Below are 19,841 nucleotides of genomic sequence, written 5' to 3' on the forward strand. Positions count from 1 at the left end.
TGGCTATATTGAGTTGTGTAGAATAACATAACAAGCTTGTACATAGCCCTCGACCATACACATGTTACATAGTGTAGTTATGGAAAGAGAAATCCATACAAAGAAAAGCTTGAAGGAGACACGTAAAGACCAGCCACATGTGAATACCAAGGAAGCCAAGGGATATACGCTTTGCAAAAAAGCGCTCACAATTTTACATGAAATATCCATGTAGGGTATTTGGCCATGTTTTACAAACTTGGGTGATGTTTTGGACCAAAGATTGCTTCTATGATGTTTGAAATATTATAATGTCTTTTGCCAAGGATTGACAAATGTAATTGCAAGCCTTGGCTATTGTTGTAGATTTGGGATGCCCAATAGTAGTTGTTTGTAGCTTAAAGCTACCTGAAAGTCTTTCCCAAGTCTTTGTGATAGCTTTAAATTCTTTGCTAAATACAATCTCAAGAATCATTTGGAGTTCAATCAATTTAATGTCAAGTTTGCCCATGTAAATTATGCTTCTCTCAATCCTTTAGGTGCCTTACAAGTAGATCTCTAGGATGTCCATCGAGATCTCATAACTACTGATTGACTAGAGAGTTGAATACCCTACTTGTATGTATGCCATGCTTGAAAATTAAAGTATCGTTTCTTGGTGCCATTTTTTCTATCAGGATGTCCATTTTGATTTTAAAGCTCTCGTTTTATGTAATACATGTTGCTTTTTAGATAAGAGACCTGTTGGGAAGTCCCTTGTACCTATTAAACTTACTTTCCCATTCCTTGGTGTTTCTAGATTACTAGATGCTCAATTTCAATTTCCAATCCCAAGCCTCAATAAGCTTTCCATTTTCTAGCTTTCTTCTTAACGCAATACAAATCTTTCTCCTACAATCTCTCCTTGCTCTCTAGTCATATTTGCCATTGAAACAAACCCATTCTTACAAACATTCTTCAAAGAGCAAGAAGAGGGGTCTGACATTTCCCATTGATGGGTGGCTCCACAACCTCCTCCTTTTCTTAACCAACACCAATTTGCACCTCCTAATCTCACTCCTCTATTTCCTTTTGCTTACACCCCATTTTACTTTCTCTAACCCGTTAGTGCTATTCCAAAAAATACATAGAAAAGTTTCCCATGGGTAGAGTGGGCAACACAAGAAACACATAAAATTTCAAGGAAATATGGAGATTGATTGCACTTTAAGAAATTTCAACTATAGGATCACTTTGATGCAATGCATACCTAGAACTCAACATATTATGTTCATAACTCCTCCTCCAAAATGTATTAAATTGTAACCAAATCCTAAATTCTGGTCTTGAGAACTTCACCCAAAGTTTTTGGAGGGATAGAGGTGCGTTATAGGCATGGGTAGAAAGTGGATATTCCCCTCTTGTATAATATGAGATATTGTTCTTATGCAATTTAGGTATGTCTTTTGGTTTCCATGTTATTCTTATGCAATTTAGGTATGTCTTTTGGTTTGCATATTTTGTATTGTGGAAAGTACGAGGGTGTATACACCTAGAATGTTGTCTTGAAGATACAAAGGCTTAACATTTTTCAATTGACATTATGTAATAAGGACCCTCAAATAATAAGCTACTAGTCTAGTTATGGCTTAAAAACTCTAGCTCAATGTAGAACACATAAACGTTATTCTTTATTAATGCCATAACAAATTTATGGCTTTATTTTACATCTCTCATAAAGTTTTAGGACTTTCATTTGGTGCCCAAGGAATATCCATTTTTACCAACTCTAACTTTTCACATATAATTGAATGATACCCTTGTCAATTGCCACCATTGGTTCCTATTTTAATTTTGTTGAAGTCAACAATTAGAGGGCACTCTAAAATGGAATGCATGTTGCTATGATGTCGAGGCAATATTATGAAATTTGTGAGCGATCATAAACAACAATTAAAAGTCAATGAATCTACATGTGGATTTCAACCACATCCACCTCATTTGCTCTAAGCACACATATGGTTGACATAGTCTCTAACAACTAGTTTAATTTTTATTTAAAGAAGGAAAGATTAAATAGTGAGCATTGCATGCTATTAAAAGTTGGACTTTTCATAGAATATATCACAAATTGAGATTTCATCAAAACTTACGTGAAGCTCATAAAAACATCGTTTGCATTATATGTTTTGCCTACTTGGAGTCTAACATGTTTACCAACATTGATTTTGGTTCACAAAAAGATTTTGCTAACACCATGCTTATGTGTACCCTATTGTGTTTCAATGAATTTTACCGAGTTGGAAATTATAAGTGGAAGCTTGGAAGATCTTGTTGTGTGGGATAGAGACCCCATAAGTTCCCTTTGGCAATATAGGCTAGGGATTTTGTAAAATTCTTCAAAAATTTCAAAGAATAAATACATTTAATGAAAGGAAAGATCTAATCATGGGTGGATATGAGAATCTATTATAGTTTGCTTAGAGATGGTAAAGTTGGATACCATCATGAAAGTCAAGAATTGTGGATAAACGAGCTTTTTGAATTTTGCTAAGTTAAGAATGAAGCTATGATAAACTTGGTTAGACTGATGCACACCCTTTGTATATCTTTCACCATTCATGGTTGACATGTTTGTCTTGTCACTAATACAAGGTTACCTTTCCAATAACACACTTTAAGTGAAGAAATTGGTCTTTGAAGTGACATTGCATGTTTGAAATTCTTATAATATTATAAAAACGTTGAAACAAAAGTTGTTAAATATAAAATGAGTTGGTATTGTTAAAGTAAGGGAAATACCACAAAAAAGTATTAAGTCTATGATTATGAGAGAATCAAAGTCCTTTGAATTTCAATGGAAGTTGACAAATGATATGAAAAAACACACAAGAGTTTATCTTTGCCTTTATATTAGTTTTGATTTTACCTTGTGAGACCCCTTAGATTGTATTTTAATGCAAGGTCACACAATCTACAATTTTAAATTGAAGAAAGGAAAAAAAGTGAGATTCCATATAGTTATTAAAAGTTATGCTAAAAATGTAAGGAATATTATGTTTGTACCTCACAAAAGGACACCCACGTTTTTACATGTACTCGTTATTCTCATATTCTTTCGTCTTTGAATACTAAGTTTTAAACGATGTGGATGAATATTGGAACATGCCTTATCTCAACATCAAAGGAAAAAGAATACTAGTCACACGACAAATAGCATGGACGTACTCAAGAAAAGTATAGTCACATGGCCAATAGTCATTTCAATGCTTGGTTTACTTTGGTGTTCTTTGGAATTATATACAATAATGGAAATTTGAATGTTGCTCACATGGGAAATGGTAGAGGGGGGTAGCCAAATCTTAGAAAAGGACAATTAAGTGTGTGCCATCATTTTTCCTTTTTAAAGGTCCTCTCTACATTGAAAACCCTTTAAATAGATATATTCATGCCTTTGTAAAGCCCTCCACTAAGGAGGAAAAAGAGAAACTTGAAGTGAACCTCTCTTCTTTACATATATAATAGAGAATAGTTTGAAGTGGGAAATTCTAATATTTTCTCATTTCAAGGTTTTCTTTTTTGGGTGGGTGGGAGGTCTTGGAGGAGGTGGATAGAATAAGGTGGGCAATTTTTGACAATGCCATTGATCCTACAAATGAAACCAAGATGGCTATGAGGGTTAAGGGCAACATTATTGGCATACGTGTATTACCATGCTATGTGATGTTAATGTGTTTGCACATGAAGCCAAGTTGTGGGTTGTTGCAGTATAGACAATAAATAGAAATCAATTATAGCCAATGTTAAAGCAGAGAGTTGTCTAGCTAGTGCAACTTACGGATCGTGATAGGGTGAATTCAAAAGTGTGAACATGAAATGCACATGGAAGGCTTAATAATATAAGGTAAGGCATGGAAGGAAGGCAAAGGGTTTGTTTTGAGTTTGGGCGGGAAAAGGGTAACGGTCTTTTGGTGGGGAAAGAGAGAGGGACAAGGAGAGGAATAAATGTTGGGGAAAATATTAGGGGAAAAAATAAATTGGAGGGTTGTTGGATTGCATGTGGGGCATGCATGGATGGCAAGAAAACATTGAAAATTCGAGAAAATAATGATGCGAAAATTTTGAAGATGTTAGCTTTCATTACAATGCCTATGAGGGAATTCATTCCTTGTCAAGGTCATGGGTCGACAAAGGAGACTTGACAAAGGAGAAATCTCCTCCATCGAATCGGCAAGACTTCTTGAGCAGAAGTCCATTGTGAATCTCCCTTCAATCCACTGCTGACCCGAAACCTTTCGGGCACCTATGCATACTCTTTCAATTTCGAAGCTTTGAGGTGCCCCACACCTTGATTAGCAGGTTGTTGCCATCCGTTTGGGTCCACATAGCACTTGACGTATGGGGGAATGGGTCTAGGGAGAACTTTCATGGTAGAAAACTCTTTGATAGACCCGAGCTATTTATTGAGACTTTTCAACCAGTAAAGTTCGACCATGGTTCATTCCCCCACGTGGAGGGCTGAAGGGAGGATCGTAATAAATCATCTGGAGGTGCAATCATTGCAAGATGAAAAAAAAAGTTACTCGGGAAAAAATTAGCTGGTGATGTTGAGCTAGCCTCAAAGTTGGCCCTAGGATTCCAAGGCAAGGGGTGGAGGGGGAGGAGGGCTCCTTTGTTATTGCCGAGCTTATGTGTGAGCCTTGTGAAGCAAGTGATGTGGGTACCTCTCATTCAAAATGATATGATAAATTATGGGAGCAAATTTCAAACAAGCACATGCACGAGAAAACGAGCAAAAAGACAAACACACACAGCACAAGAACTTCTTTTCAGTGTGATGATTCGCTAAGGGTACTTTCGTGATGCATCCAACTATATGTAAATGTCAAGGTCATTGGTCAGCTCAGTGCCGTCTGATTAACAAAGTCTATATCAAGGAAATTATCCCTAAAAGAACTGGTAGAAACTCACTGCAAACTCCTGCTTCACTGCCTACCAGCTTACCTTGATGACCAGGAAGGTCTGTGTGTTGAGCAAACTGAGGAGATTCCGAGTAGGGGAGGGCATTCAGGGAAGATCCTGGCTACTGGCTGTCAAATAGCCGGATGTCCATAGGGAAATGTCTCAGGGGGGCCCTTGACGTTCGTGGATGCCTCTTCGGAAAGCCTGGCCGGTGGGCCGGGCGAGAAGGATCTTCCTAGGCTGCTACTTGGAATGTCGTCACGGGGGCCGATTGTCGGGAGGAGATTCCTCGCGAGAATGGCATCACCCGATGACAATCCATCAAATCTCTCAAGAGAATCGTAGCTGAGCGGCCTTCCTGAGGAGTGTACTTTACTTTTATTTCGAAGGTACCCCTCAAACGCCCTTTCTCACTAAACGCCACAAAATTTCTGTACAGATTTTCTTCCTCCTATCTTTCATTATTCTTCATAACATCGACCTCACCGCAAAAGTCGTCCTCTTGCATTGCATTTGTGTTGCATTTGTTCTGCATTTGTGGTCTCTCTCTCTCTCTCTCTCTGGGGTTGCCTCTTCTCGTTACAGTCATAACAGTGCAGCCAACAGTAAAAGTAGCTCTGTTTTTCTCTGTTGATGGTGGTGACCTTCAAACAAACAAACAAACAAACACAAACAAAAAACACCCAGCAACCCACCTCCCCTCTCCCATCATTGTCTCTCCTCTCTTTCCCTTTGAATATCTATACACCTGCTACCGGACATAACCTTGTCAATGCTAATAAAATATTTGTGTGGATCGTTAACTGCCAATCCAATATCACAATCAATTGTAAGCTTATAGGATGGGGCTCGGATTGCAAGACGAGGATCAGCCCAACAGCAAACCGAATGATTTGCTCATCTTAACACCCAGCTCTCTCTCTCTCTCTCTCTCTCTCTCTCTCATGTCTACAAAACCTCCAAGCTATCTCTACATCATCCATTTGTCCAATTCCTGTAGATTTGACTCTCAAGAGCAAGCTGCTTAGAGAATCAATCTCAGCGACCACATTAATCTCTCTTTTTGCATGTCTACAAAACCTCCAAGCTCTCTGTGCATGATTCGTTTGGCCAATTTCTGTAGATTTGAGAATCAATCTCATTGACCACAGTTTAAATTTCTCTCTTTGTATGTCTACAAAACCTCCAAGCTGTCGGTGCATCAATTCGTTTGCCCAATTACTGTGAAGAGCAAAGCTGAGTTGAGAATCACCTCCAAGCTCTCTGTGCATCCATCATTATTTTACCCAATTTCTGTAGATTTGACTCGCAAGAGCAACCTGATGTGAGAATCAATTTCAGTGTGACCATAGGATTGTTGGTTTCACCAGAATTCATTCCAGGTCTGGCAGGACCCACTTGATTGGCTGACGCTTTTCAGAAACACACGCGACTCACAAAATCTCTTCTTAAATCTGGATCCGAGGCAGTGGACGTGTTGCCACCCTTTCTTCCCCCCCTCCCTAATTTCCTGCTCCATCAAAGCTGCAGTAATCTCTACTTGTGGGCTTCCTTTGGCTCTACATCTGCGAACATCCTGGGGGCGTCAGAAGCAAGCAACAGTGCCTCTTTTAACTCTTTCATTCTCAAGCAAAGTTACCCAATTATTAAGTCCACAGCAAAGCTTCCCGTTTAAGTCCAAAAGCAAAGCTTGATGAAGCCAAGCTCCAATCTTGATTTGTTTCCTGTGAGCAGGAAACAAGCAAGCAGGGGAGGAGGGGGGGTCAAAGTCTTTTTGCTGATGAGAGCTGATGCCGAACTCACAGATCGAAAGCAACAACAGAGCTTGGTTTTCAAATTGCAAATTAGAATTCTGAGCGAACAGAGAGGGAGAAAGAGACTGTTAGAATAGATTGTCTCCTGTAGCACGCCTCTCATTCTTTACTGCTTAGTGGGATTCTTGAGCTTTGGTAGTTTTTCTTCCACCCTCTGGACGTATCATCTGATTCATCTCTCGCAAGATGATTCTCCAGTGCTCTTCACTCTCCTGCAGCAGCAACTGCCGCTCACCAATCCACCAATTGCTCCCGCCAAGCTTAAGCAAACGGTTTCCCTCTTCAGTCTCCCCCCGCCCCCCCCTCTTCCCTGCCTTCACGGTTGATCACGAGGAAAGCTTCGTATTCTGCATTTGAATCTCCCCTTTCCATCACCATCGTTGCCCCCAGTGTAGCCGGCCCTCTCGAGCGTTAAGGCATCCTTTTCCATTGACCCATTCCATCCTGAGAGGAAGGTAGTGCCCCCCTGGGAAGAAGGTGCCGCAGGAGTACATGTTTGGGCAGGTCGTTTTTGCTGTCTCTTCCACGCGCATTTTCTGCCCTCTGACGACTTTGAGCAGTGCCCTTCTTTTTTCAAACTTCTTCTATAGACAGCCTCAGCGACCGGTATTTTGATATCTCTTCCGCAATCTTGGAACCGCAGGCCGAAGCCTCACCTGTAGCTCAGAGAGAGAGAGAGAGAGAGAGAGAGAGAGAGAGCATCATTCAATTTATGGGAGTTGAAGTTTTGAAGCCTTTCTTGCTCGGCCTTCCAGCAGCATAATGCTGCTTTGACTGTCGATCCGATACAACGTCTGCATCTTGGACGAGAGATTTGGGGTCGATCACTCAGCCCTCCGCATTTACCGCAACTCCTCGCAGTGAGCAGAAGCGTAACAGCAGCTTCATTTGGACGTTACGATGTGGCAGCAGGGGAGGCAGTCGGTGCGTCGTTGAACTTCCGAGGATTGTGTAGCTACAATTCGGGAAGGAAAGGCGAATTCCTTGGTAACTGAGAAGCATGGTTCACGGGAAGATCGCGTCAGGCCGAAGCCTTAAATTTGCTGCATCTCGATTCTCGGCCCGACTGTTCTTTTCGTTGAAAGAAAACAAGATTGCACCTTGGAAACTCTTCTTGCAGGCTAGGCCTTTTCAGCTGAGCATGGCACCTGTAGATATTGCAATACATTGTACTGTGTGAACTTCAGCTGGTCGTGGCTTGTCGTCACTTCTCGCAATAGACTTCCTCCTTCGTCTAGCATTTCTTACAGCCTACAGGTCTGTCTAAAGTCCCCGTAGAACGCAGTACGCAGCCAGAAGGGACTCGAGAGCCTCCTGGACTCGATAATTGGATATGCTTCTTTCGACTCCCCCGGCGTTGCAGCCCTCCCCGTGAACAACGTCACGGTTACGACAGAGCCACCATGACGACCTCCGACGTCGAGCAGCCGGGTACCCATCACGTGATCGGATGTTTTGCACCTGCTCATGACTCTTCAAAGCTGCGAATTTGCCCGCCCTGGCTCCAGGAGAAAATGAGCTCAGATACAAGCTTTACTGATCCGTCTTCGACAAAAGGTGAGATCACCGCCCCATAGGATTCTAGCTCTTTGAGTCGCACTTCGCGCGCTTCAAGTTCATCCTTGCATGTCTGCGAACGGCCACCGTGCTTGTCCCTGAAAATTTGTGCCATTGATCATTTTAGACCGTAGTAGCTATGAACTTCGTAGCTGAACGTTTGAGATCTATGTTAGTGGAAGCTTTTTCATTGCACCATTGTATATTTTTGCAGGGGCAATTTATCCTGCTGAAGGGACTGGAAAAGACGCCACTGGATCTAAGTCAGTTTTGAAGTTAGCAGGCACAGAAGCTATGCCACTGTGGATGACCTCAGATCAAGTAAGAGTTTTGAATATTAATCCAAACTGGCTTCCTCTTCTTTCATTCTGTAGGGCAGCCTTTGCAGCCGTGTGTAATGAAGTGCTTTGGTTAGGGATGGGCCACATTCTGCTTCGTATGCGTGCTCAGAAAAATCCTCAAATCACATTTTCTAGACACATGCAAATATTTAAAATGCCTCGATTAAATTTGCAAGTTCCCTCTACAAGTCGCATACAGGGTTCAGAAAGGATCTAATGAGAATACTTGAGATATGTCAAAGCTATCCCGCAAGAAGTTTGCAAATTTTGCTTATTGTCTATTGATTTGGTAGTTTAGCAACGTAAAAGTACGTTTTCTTTAAGGACTGCGCGTCACTGAAAAAGAAAAAACAATCGTCTATAGATGGCAATATAGAACATCACTCAAGTCTCTAGGTAATTAATAACCGTGATCATGTCCGCTTAGGCATAAGCTAGTTAGAAATCCTACACAGAAATTATTGACGATCCCTCTCTACCGCAAGCATGTCACTGAAGCTCACAAGCAGATTAGATAGCATGGTATTTTACAATACACTATCCTGAGTTTTGGACTTAGAAAATCCAACCTTGCATCAGTCTGTTAATGAGTTATTTGATGTGCATCCGCCCACTAGGCTCAGTTGATAACGGTAGATATGTTTGTAGTCAAGTTAGAACTTTCTATTTCGGGAATTGTTCACGTTCAGCTCCCCTGGAATGGTATGTTCTAGAGTTCCTAGTTTGAGGGTGTTCGTTTGTTTTTCTGTGTTGCTGTGGGATAAATGCATGTCGGGGACTACAGAGCAACAAATGTTCAGAGTCATGCAGGAGTAAGGTTCTTCTCAGTTCTTTTATCGGTTTCTCCCATCTTCAATGCCCTTTTTGTCCTTTTTTGAAGTGCTATATCCAATTTTTAACCGTAAGTGCTAGCCTTTATCGTATGATTTGATGCTTACATCCTGAGCTTTGACAGGAACTCAGTATGAAGACTTTATGCTTACGTGTGTGTCTGAGTGTGTGGATGTATGTGAGGTGTGTCGACAGATGTGAAACTGTGAGAGCATATGCCCACCATTGACCTTCAATGACGTCACTGTGGATATGATAGTAGCTAGTGATTCTGCGAGAACATATGTTTATCCACCCCTCTCTCTCTCTCTCTCTCTCTCTCTCTCTCTCTCTCTCTCTCTCTCTTTGTGCAGGTAGATAGATATCTATGTATGTATGTATTGCTGATTCCCATTTTAGCGTGGTGTGGTCAATATCTTTCTTTATGTGTAACAAGAAACATTTTCTATATACATCTGAAAGGGAGGGGAGGCAGCAAATATTTTTTTAATTCTGATCTAAAGCGTCTGCAGGTGCAAGGCATGCATACTAATGGTACTGAGATGGCACCAAATGTTGCCCCCTGTACGCCGATGCAGTCAGTTTCACGACAGAAGCCTCAAAGTTATGAAACACCGGAGTCTTCACATTACCCCCCATCTCTGTCTCTGGGTATCGGCCCTCTAGAAATGCAAAAGAGTCAAACCAGTGAAGCTCCTTTTGTGACAGGTGTGTCAAAGTCCCAGCAATTTTATTGGCACCAGCTACCTGCAAGGTCAGTTCAATTTGCAACCTCGGCTGCTTCCAAAAATTTGAACAGAATTCAGCTAGAAGTGCAAAGGGAGGGACCTGAGCTTCATAAAGAGAACCTCTTGTGTCTGTCACTACCAAATCATGAAAAGCAGGGGCAAGTGATTCAGAAATCAGATCTTGGTTTGTCCTTTGGCCACTATCCGGCCCAGCCTTCACATCCCAGAGTGTTGGGAGTGTCGAAGTTGTCTACAGCTGAAGGATCAAATCCTCAACCAAGACACTGTCTGCAGTGGACAGGACATACAGGTGGACTTCGCAATGGATCTTCATCTTTGCCTAATAATAGCTCTCTGCAATTATTGAAACCAGGTATGGCAAAAACTACAACGCTCCAGCGTTCTTAGGGTTCTCTAACTGTGTTTTTGATTAAGGACCTTCTCTTTCCAAAGCAGTTTATGAAACAAGGAGAGTCTCTGACACCTGCTTCTTCTGTTCTCGGTGTACCAACAGTGGAATGTCTATCGCAAGAGTCAAACCTGGCAATGAAATCGTTTTCTTCTATGGTGTCTCTACCATATACAGCTGATGGTGCATGTACAACTTCATGCCTGCCTGCAAAACAAGCCTCCTCTTTAGCAAATACAACGATGGTGGAGTGTGCCAAGTACATGCAGCTGCTCCCCAGTGTCCTAGATATGTCCGCTGAGGAGCAACAGGCAGCAAATGACAAAGGTGGACAAAATAGACATGCCATACAGAACTCTGGGAAGAGGTTCAAGCCCTTTTACTCGCACCATGGTTCAACATCAGGGAGTAGCCAGGAACAGGGTGGGTTTGATAGTCTCCTAGCAGATTGTGCACCTTCATGTGGTGAGGCTAGAAGGCCCTTGAGAAAGAAAAGACAAGCTGCTGAGCAGCCAAAGGCCACTGGCTGTGTATTGGAGGATACAGGCACAGGTGCTCAGTGGATTAACTATCCAACCCAAATGGTTCAAAGGAATGGGAATCACATTCTGGAGTATACAAGAAAACATGAGATATGTCCTGAGGACACCCCATGGAGGGATGGTATCGAGAAGCATGGCCAAGGTGTTAGAATCTCATATGAAGAATGTTCTAACTCGCAGCTCTCTTCATTTTACCACAAAGAGCAGGAACCAAAGAATGGTTCAAGATTGATATCTTCACCTTCAACGGCAATATTGAATAGCTCTTCCACGGCTCCTGATGTTGTAGGGCACATAGCAAGAGTTTCGTCAGATGCAATGGAGGAGATCAATGTACCATCAGATGGACTGAAACTCTTCACAACCCCTGCTTATGCCCAGATGCCCAAATCTTTGTCAACTTTCTCAGAAGGAGAGCCCTCCCTTCCTCTCCGTTTGTTGCATTCCCAGAAATTACCAGGTTCTGGATATGGAAAGACTCCTGTTCATTTGAGCTCTTCCAGTGATGCAGACTGGGGAAAATTTCTTGCCCTCTCTGCAACACCTGCAGGGAAAATGGCAGAAACGGATACTGTAAAATTGCTGCCATTTGAGCAACGCTTCAAGCAGCTGCAAGCATTTCTGAAACAGTGTGATGAGTCGGATCAAAATGATTGTCTGCAAGGTGAGAACTTGATGCCTTATACAGCAGCTTGTGCTGACTGTTTGCTAATAACCGGTTTCATCTTTTATCTCATGCTGAGTTTATAACATTTTGCAACAGCATTACGGTCACTTTCATCAGCCGCAAGGAGTGGACACGCAGTGGAGCTTGAAACCAGGGCAATAAGGCTCGCTTTAGAAGAAAGTATATATAACTTTTTATAGGGTAGTTTGAGCATATGTTGTGGTCTTTTGTGGAATACTGGATGAAGCTAGCTCATCAACTATCTTGCTCACTGAATACCATTTTGGTCATCACTCTTTTGCAGGGAATGAGTTGAAGAGAATGAAATTGCTCAATGTGCTCGGGAAAACTCCTGATGAAAGTCCTGATGATTTGGGTGCCACCCCCCATGGTCCAAGACTGCCTGCTCCTGGGCTTTCTTCAAAATTCAGACAGCTATTTGCATCGTCAGTCCTGTGAGCTTGCCCCACCCAAAGCATGGACACCTAGTTGTTTCCCTTGTCAATTGTCGTTATTAACAACTGCTGAATTGGCAGCCACCAGTGCCAAGTAACTGGAAATTGCAGACGAAATGCCTCCTGCATATCCCAGCTACGCATCGAACATATTTCATTAGGCAGACCAGGAAACTGATAATTTGGGCCATTTGCGAAGCAACTCGGCAATCCTGCCAACCAGGATCCTTGCCATCCCCATTTGATAACTCATTGGAAATAATCTGGGTATACAGTTGTGTGACCTTGGAAGCCTTTCCACCAATTTGAAGGCTGGTGGATTTTAGCCCCTATGGTAGGCTTGGTTGCTGATATGTGTGACATCCCCTTTAAATTTATTCCAGCAGACAAAGTAAAACAAAGGTAGTATTTGTGCATGAAAAGCAATGGATGACAAGTATTCATTGCCCCTTAGACCTTCTTCAGCAATGAAGTGGCATGGCAACGTGTTTCCCATCAAAATCTGGAATGTGGTTTTGAGGTGGCTTTGGAGCTGATACAGAAGAAGCCTGTGTCAAGATTTAGCTTGGGATCTATGACTGGCCTGCCTACTAGAATTGTTCCTTCTTGTCTTAAACCATAAATGCTAGGCTTGGCAGTAGGTATCCGTTTCATATGAGTCTCCTGTTTGCACATTCTTTGAAGATGTATCATTCAACTTAGGTGATTTAATATATAAAATTGATAGCGAGGCAGAGACACCAGGAGCTGGTCTTAAAGGCTATTGAACTCTGGTTATTCTTCTTTTGAGAAAGTCAGGCCACTGCATACATGCAGAACCCAAAGTCTAAACGCATAATAGAACACAGTGAAAATTTTAATGCCTCCGCAATCCTCGTTGATTTGTACCGTTTTGAGAAAGCAGTGTAGAAATCCAGCATACTGATTTGAAGGGTCCACAACTTTTTAACCCAGATGATTGGCTGGGACCTCCAAGCAGGGACTGATTGGTGGTTCTGATCAGAGCCCTCCTGGGATGTGCATGTGCAGTGGTATTAGAGGTGGCTGTGCTTTTTTATCATCTCACTCAGCATACTATGTGGCTTGAGGATTGCTCAATCCATAACAATGCAAAAGAGGTTCTGAATACATCTTAACTGAAACAAGCAGGAAGGAGAGAGAGAGAGAGAGAGAGAGAGAGAGAGAGAGGGAGAGATTACTCACAACACCAGGAATGCTCAAGAGCTGCTCCTTTGCCTAGCTGCTGCAACTAGCCTGATGTACTGCTGGTGCTACTGCTGCTTTGCTGACAAGGCCAAAAAATGGCCTTTTGAAGATGCTTGCCTGGCTGATGACGCCTGTGGGGATGTCATAGTAGCTAGTCCCTGCTATGTGTATTGGAGTTTATGGTTTCAACCTTTTGAGTGACTATCGTGAGATTGAAACTGCACTATGTGTTGTTTTTTTAGAGGATGAGTTTGGGCATGTTCATGGATTCATTTAGATATATGCTTGCCTGGCTGCTGGACTCTCGCCAGGCTATTGGTTGCCTTTTTTACCTATGCAACACACGTCATGACATTTAATACGGAGTGTCAGAAGTGACTGCATATATAAAGGCCATTCACTGGAATGCATTAAAATTCGTTTTTCAAATACTTACAGGGACCAGCATTACAGATTGTTCTAACGGGGGTGGCTCTCCGTTCCATGCATTTAATGCTTTAGATTGGGTTGGTGAGTCTGGTCCTAGACAAACTGTTTCTTTCTTGGTAGCTCATGCATATCTTGGGTGAGCAAGAAACAACCCGTTGTAACCACCTCTTCATGTGACGTCGAGTATAGGGCAGCCTTCACAACTACAATTGAGTGTGGCTTAAGTTGTTGATGGCATATCTTCATGAGGTTATGGAATCACCTACTCCTATTCTCATTGATAGTTTGAGTGCTAATATAATTTGTGTTTCATGCTCGCATGAAACGCATAGAGGTACATCATCAATATGTCAGAGAGAGATTGCATGCAGAAGAGATTAGCTTGATTTGTTGTCCTACACATCAGAATCTGGCCGATCTTTTCTCACAGGCACTATCCAAAGAAGGTTTGAACAGCTTCAGGCTTACTTCCTTTTGGTGGTTGAGCCATTTCTCTATACATGTTCATGCTACCAGCAAGGGGTGATTTATTAGGTTACGAGTAGTGTGGTGTGAATTGCAGCTTGGACACTTTCCCCCTCCATTGTAGGAGGTTCTTCTCCCTAAGGGTTAGTATTAGGATTAGGACGCTTGGTGTTGAATCCCCAAAATGAAGGGGTCCCCCCAACGAATTGAAAAACCCGATGAAGCAAATGCAAGATGAAGCGATCCGTTGGCCAGAATACAAGTTATTTGGACCGACTTGGCAGTTAAGGCCAAACCATGAAGAAGGTGCCACACGAAAGGAAAGACACATGGTGGAATCGTGACCACAGTTTTGATAGGAAGTGCATCTTAAGTCTTGAAAGCATTTACCATCGTAGTGATTGGGCAGCATTAGAGGCGAGATTCCCAACACGAGAGTATTTAATGAGTAGTCGATTGTTGTGGGTGGTGGTGGTTATCACACTGCTTGTGTAGATAGTAATGTGAGTCATTTACCAAAGTGTGGCATTGCCACGAATTATTGAGGCATACACGTTGTACTTAGCACTTGATGGGTTGTAGAGAGAGTGAGTTTGACAAAGGATCAGGCGTGTAGAGTACGTCCCATGTCGATTGTCCTGCCTCGCATAGAGATGAAGAAATAAACGGAACACTTTCTTTCTCCAAATGCTGTTCAGCCTTTGGGCAACTAGTACATTGTGTAATTACATTCGAATGTGCATTCGTCCATCGTTCTACCTCACTTACAATCGAGAAAATTTCATGAGGGGTTGTAATGAGCGAATGCTTCTGTCAGGCCGTCTATAAGTAGGCATATTGCCTTCACGGATCTTAGAGACCAAATGCACATATTAGTGTATGAAACCTACATGTTAATTGTACATGATTCATAGCTAACTTTTATGGCGATCGTACTTGGGAATGTCTACGCTAGATATGCCAATGAAGGAAGATGGTGGGATGGAGTGGATGGAGTGTATAGGAATGTTGAAGATACATCAATACTAAGGAGGAGGAAGGCAAGGGTACCAACAACTTCCGAAAGAGGTGAGTATCAATGCCAAGATGGCAAAAGTACTAAAGTGAATGCTTTTGTTAGGCCATCTAGAAATGACTCTCACGGAGCTCAAAGCAGAGAAAAAAACCGAATGCATGTTCAAGTGAATGGAACTAATATGTTAATAGTATACAATTCATAGCTTACTTTTTTGGCAAACCTATTGGAGAAGGTCTATACTAGATCCAAAAAAGGAAGATGGTGGGATGGAGTTTGTGAGAATGGCAAAGAAACCAAGTGGTGAGGAAGGAGCAAAAGGGAGAAAGGCATGGGTACCAATAGCTTCCAAAAGAGGTGTAGTGCCCAAGATACAAGAAGAAGTGAGGCCAATTTGGAAATTCAATGAGCAAATAGCCATTTATAAAGTCAACATGGCCCACGTGGCTCTCCTCTTGGAAAAGTTGTCTTTGTTACTCTTCCACAGGTACCATGTGCTTGGAATGCAAGAATTCATGATCATTATTCTTGCAATGAGACTTCAATCGTATAATTTAGGTCCTCCTTTATAAATCAAGAAGATAGTATGAGACGTTGTTCTTATGTTGCTTTATGTTGATCATTATTCATGATCATTATTCTTGCAATGAAACTTCAAATATCTAATTTAGGTTCTTCTTTATAAATCAAGAAGATAGCATGAGACATTGTTCTTATGCTATTGTGTGTTAATGACTTGATGTTCCAGTCAACACCTTACCTCCTAGATAAAAAATAACCCTGCACCCTAGGAAGATTATGTTATGGGCTTACATCAAATTGTGGAAGGGAAGTGAAAAGTGAATGTTAAAAAATTAGGTGCTCATTTGGGTTTGGGACAAAAATGTGGGCAACCAGCCAAACTTAGACAACCTATATCTTTTCAGTTGACAAATCCAAATGGGATCATGTAGCATATCAAATCAAATGGCAAGGCATGACTTAGATATTTAACATGTTTGTTGAAGCTTTTTCATTAAGCTATATGAATAAAACAAGCATTTTTATGAATTTATGGCTAATATCCTCCACCAAGTTTCGAGCATGATCGTCCATTTTAGGCTATCATTTCTCAAGGGTGAGGAGAGTAGGATATTCCAATTAGGCGCTCCTTTTCCAAGGGGGGTCTTTGAAAAGGCAAACATTGCTTGCATCCTAATGAATCCATCAATTCGACACTCATGCAATGCTTGCATCCCAATGAATCCATCAATTTGACACTCATGCAATTGTTGAGAGATGATCTAGGGGTCAAGTTACACAAATCGAAAACCGTAGTATGAGGTGTGTTGATGATAAAAACTGCAAAAGTTCAGGCAAGTTAGAGCACAATGATTGTGAGGCATAGAGGAGGATGCAAGAGCTCTCATTGCTAAAAAAGATATCAATTGAGAAGAGAAGATGGATGGTGAAAGTGAATTACCCAATTCACGGAATAAATGATGAGGAAATCTAAGCTAAAGTAGAACATGGGAAGCTTGAGTTGGCAAAACTTAAGCATGACACCAAGGACAAGAGAGGGGAAGGATCGCAAGAAGACCAACAGAGTCAAGAAGGCATTAAGGCTTTACTGCTGAAGGACATTTGGACATATCAAGCATGAAGGACTAGGCAGCAGTGTGCTACCATATGCCCAAAGGCAAGGAGTTCAATAGCATGCTCCACAAGAATGGGAGATTTTATCATATAGCCCACTAGCAACCCCAAAATGGCGGGATTGAAGGTAAAAATCAAATTTCAAAAGTACTCAGGATGAGAAGGTGAAAGCCCTAATGGTGGCAATGTTACATGCAACCACAAAGGAGGAGTACTTGTTGTACTTTCCCACGATGTTCATTGACATGTAGGTGTAGCAAGGCATTGTAAAAGGTGTGACATATGCCAATAGTTGGGTAGGCCAAAGTTTGAAGAGATTAGATGCCACTCAACTCCACCTACCCATGAGAATCCTTTCAAAAATGGGGTTAGATTTTATTGGTCCATTCAGGGTTAGAACACACCTTAGATGCAAGAGTATGTCATGGTGGCAATCGACTACATGTAAGGGACAACATAGTGTGAAGTATAGCAAGGCCCTTGTATGAGAATATCATTTGCAAATTTGGGTGCTTGATCGAGATCATATCATATCAAGGAATTCACTTCATCAACTCAATCATATAAATTTGATGAAGGAATTCCTAATTTAGCATAAGAAAACAATGGCTTACTACCAAGGGCAAATGGTCAACAAGCAAAGGCCATGATCAAAGAAGAAAACCATTCTTCACAAGATCGTAAATGAACACTAAAAGCACTGGGATCATAGGATCCCAAATGTGCTACGGGCTATGCTTGGGCCATTCAGAAAAATCCTTATGTATGGGTTGGACCTTTAAAAATAATGACTTCTTAGTATATTATACATATACATATTAGCTTAAAAAGTAAAAAGGACCCCCATTGCTTATAGTACACCCCCAAATCTAAAGAAAATCCCTTTGCTTACATGCATGTGACTATGTAGAAGGAAGAGGGAATTCCCCATTGAGTCTAATGTTTAGATATTGCTTGCCATGCCCACATGTTTTTTAATGATATATTGTCCAGTGGTGGTCAAATTTTGAGTGCAATCAATAAATACAATAAGAGTTTTATGAATATTTGTTTCCTATTATATATGCTCTCCCATACATTGCTATGTAAGTCTTTTTAAGACCTCATTTCAACAACCACAGGCCATGCATAGCTTCATTCTCTATCATCAAGGCAATCCAATGACACTCCCTTGTAACCTCCATCAATAATGCACTCCATGAAAGCTCACTCATGACATGACTCCTTAATATTGCTTGGAAGCTTGTTGATGGTGGCTCTTCTCTTTCTTTCTCTCAATTTCTTTCCACTTTCCTCAATTTCATATGCAATCCATTGCACCATATTTAGTTTTGTTTTTTCTTATTTATTTCACTTTTTATGCATGGGGATCTCCACATTCATCTAATTTATGATTTTTTTTCCCATTTGACTTTCATAATTGCAACAAGTAGAGGAACTTATATTTCCCAAGATGAAGGTTACAAAAGGATGGTAAGAGCCTAGTAAGAGTCAGAATGCATTATCATTATGTCGTCCCTATCATGGGATAGAAACGATAATGAGACAATGTACCCCATTTCTCATCATGAGAGAGAAACCTCTATCCTTTAAGAAGAAGACAATGCATATTCAATGTGGAGTATATAATTTTGGAAATGCAAGGATTTGTCATGTTGAGAAGTCCTTATGGTTAGGTAACTTCATCAAAGAAATTGAAAAGTTGGGGAATTTTTTGGTACAATGATATTCCAAGAAAAAAAAATTTAAGAGATCGTTACATAACCAAAAAGTGTATGTGCACTCTTTCACTCTACTAGTGTATCCTCTTTCACTCTGCTACTGTATCCTCTTTTGTATCAACATCTCCAATTTCATCATCATCAAGGTCATTGTCATGATTCAATGAGAAGAAGATAAATCCATCCTCCTTGATAGTATCAACAGAACATTGTCCTCATCCCTATGAAGTTTGAATGCTCCTTCCATTTCCAACCTTGTGAGTTAAGAGGAGGAGGCTCTAGCAAGATGTGCAGCATAGGATGGAACCTTCTCAAAGAGGATGTCTATTGTCTTCCTCCTTAGGCATCCATCATTTGTAAGCTAAATCATTAACAAGTATGTCTACTTCTCCAAGATCAAGAACATCCGATCATGGCTGATTTTTGGTGCCCCTTCTTGCCCTTTTCCTTTCTGGACATCCAATTAATTATGGAGCATAGTCCTAAAATATTGCACAACAATGGAAGTCACTTGCCCTTGCACAGACTTTTGAATTTCTACCAATTTTGCAATCCTGAATGGATGTCTAAGAGGTTCTCTTGAGCAAGAGTTGCAATCATAGATCCAACTTTCAAATTCTTATATGGAACCTACCCACATTGTAGTGAGATCTTCTCATGGTTGGAGAGACCATCATGCGCCAAGGTACATCTCTCATATAGGTACGTTGATTAAAGCTTCTACCTCAAGCGGTAGACTATGAGGTTGTCTAGCATGTCCTAAAGGAGGACAAGACGTTGCTCATAGAAAAACATTGCAAAAAGCGGTAGTGTTACTCTTGAATTGATCAACGATCTGGGCCTTGGTCTTCAAACGACCACACACCATTGTTTCCACTTCTAGTGTATGTTGTTTTCCTTCTCTATCAAACTTCTCTTCTTAGACATGCACCTTCCATAGTCAATGTCCATTCCTTGAGCTTGTGCGTGATTCACGTCACTATTTATCACTAAAGGTTCTTGCACAGAAGCATATATTTCATGGATTCGAAGAAAGGACAAAAATTGTAAGGCATCTTTGGGCACCCAATTTGGAGAAGAGGCATATTTCTTACCATATATATATA

At 41.3% G+C, this 19,841-nt stretch overlaps 1 protein-coding gene across 1 annotated transcript; it reads left to right on the forward strand.

The window, feature by feature from the left end:
* Positions 1-6,858: 6,858 nt before the first annotated feature.
* Positions 6,859-13,131, forward strand: LOC147880572 (uncharacterized). Its single transcript, XM_087371122.1, has 6 exons — positions 6,859-8,291; positions 8,506-8,612; positions 9,976-10,564; positions 10,706-11,806; positions 11,906-11,989; positions 12,114-13,131. Exons 1-6 carry the CDS (start codon positions 8,138-8,140, stop codon positions 12,266-12,268), a joined length of 2,190 nt encoding a protein of 729 aa, XP_087227248.1. The 5' UTR covers positions 6,859-8,137; the 3' UTR covers positions 12,269-13,131.
* Positions 13,132-19,841: the final 6,710 nt, after the last annotated feature.

This window comes from Dipteris shenzhenensis, chromosome 32, assembly GCF_047967505.1.
Source record: "Dipteris shenzhenensis isolate YYH24624 ecotype China chromosome 32, Dip_SZ_1.0, whole genome shotgun sequence".
In the NCBI taxonomy this organism is placed as follows: domain Eukaryota; kingdom Viridiplantae; phylum Streptophyta; class Polypodiopsida; order Gleicheniales; family Dipteridaceae; genus Dipteris; species Dipteris shenzhenensis.

Excerpts from the sequence above, each read along its gene's own strand:
- LOC147880572 (XM_087371122.1), top strand. The coding sequence starts at position 8,138 with ATGACGACCTCCGACGTCGAGCAGCCGGGTACCCATCACGTGATCGGA. Across the intron at positions 8,613-9,975 it reads TGTGGATGACCTCAGATCAA|GTGCAAGGCATGCATACTAA; the intron begins GTAAGAGTTTTG and ends AAGCGTCTGCAG. Across the intron at positions 10,565-10,705 it reads TCTGCAATTATTGAAACCAG|TGGAATGTCTATCGCAAGAG; the intron begins GTATGGCAAAAA and ends GTGTACCAACAG.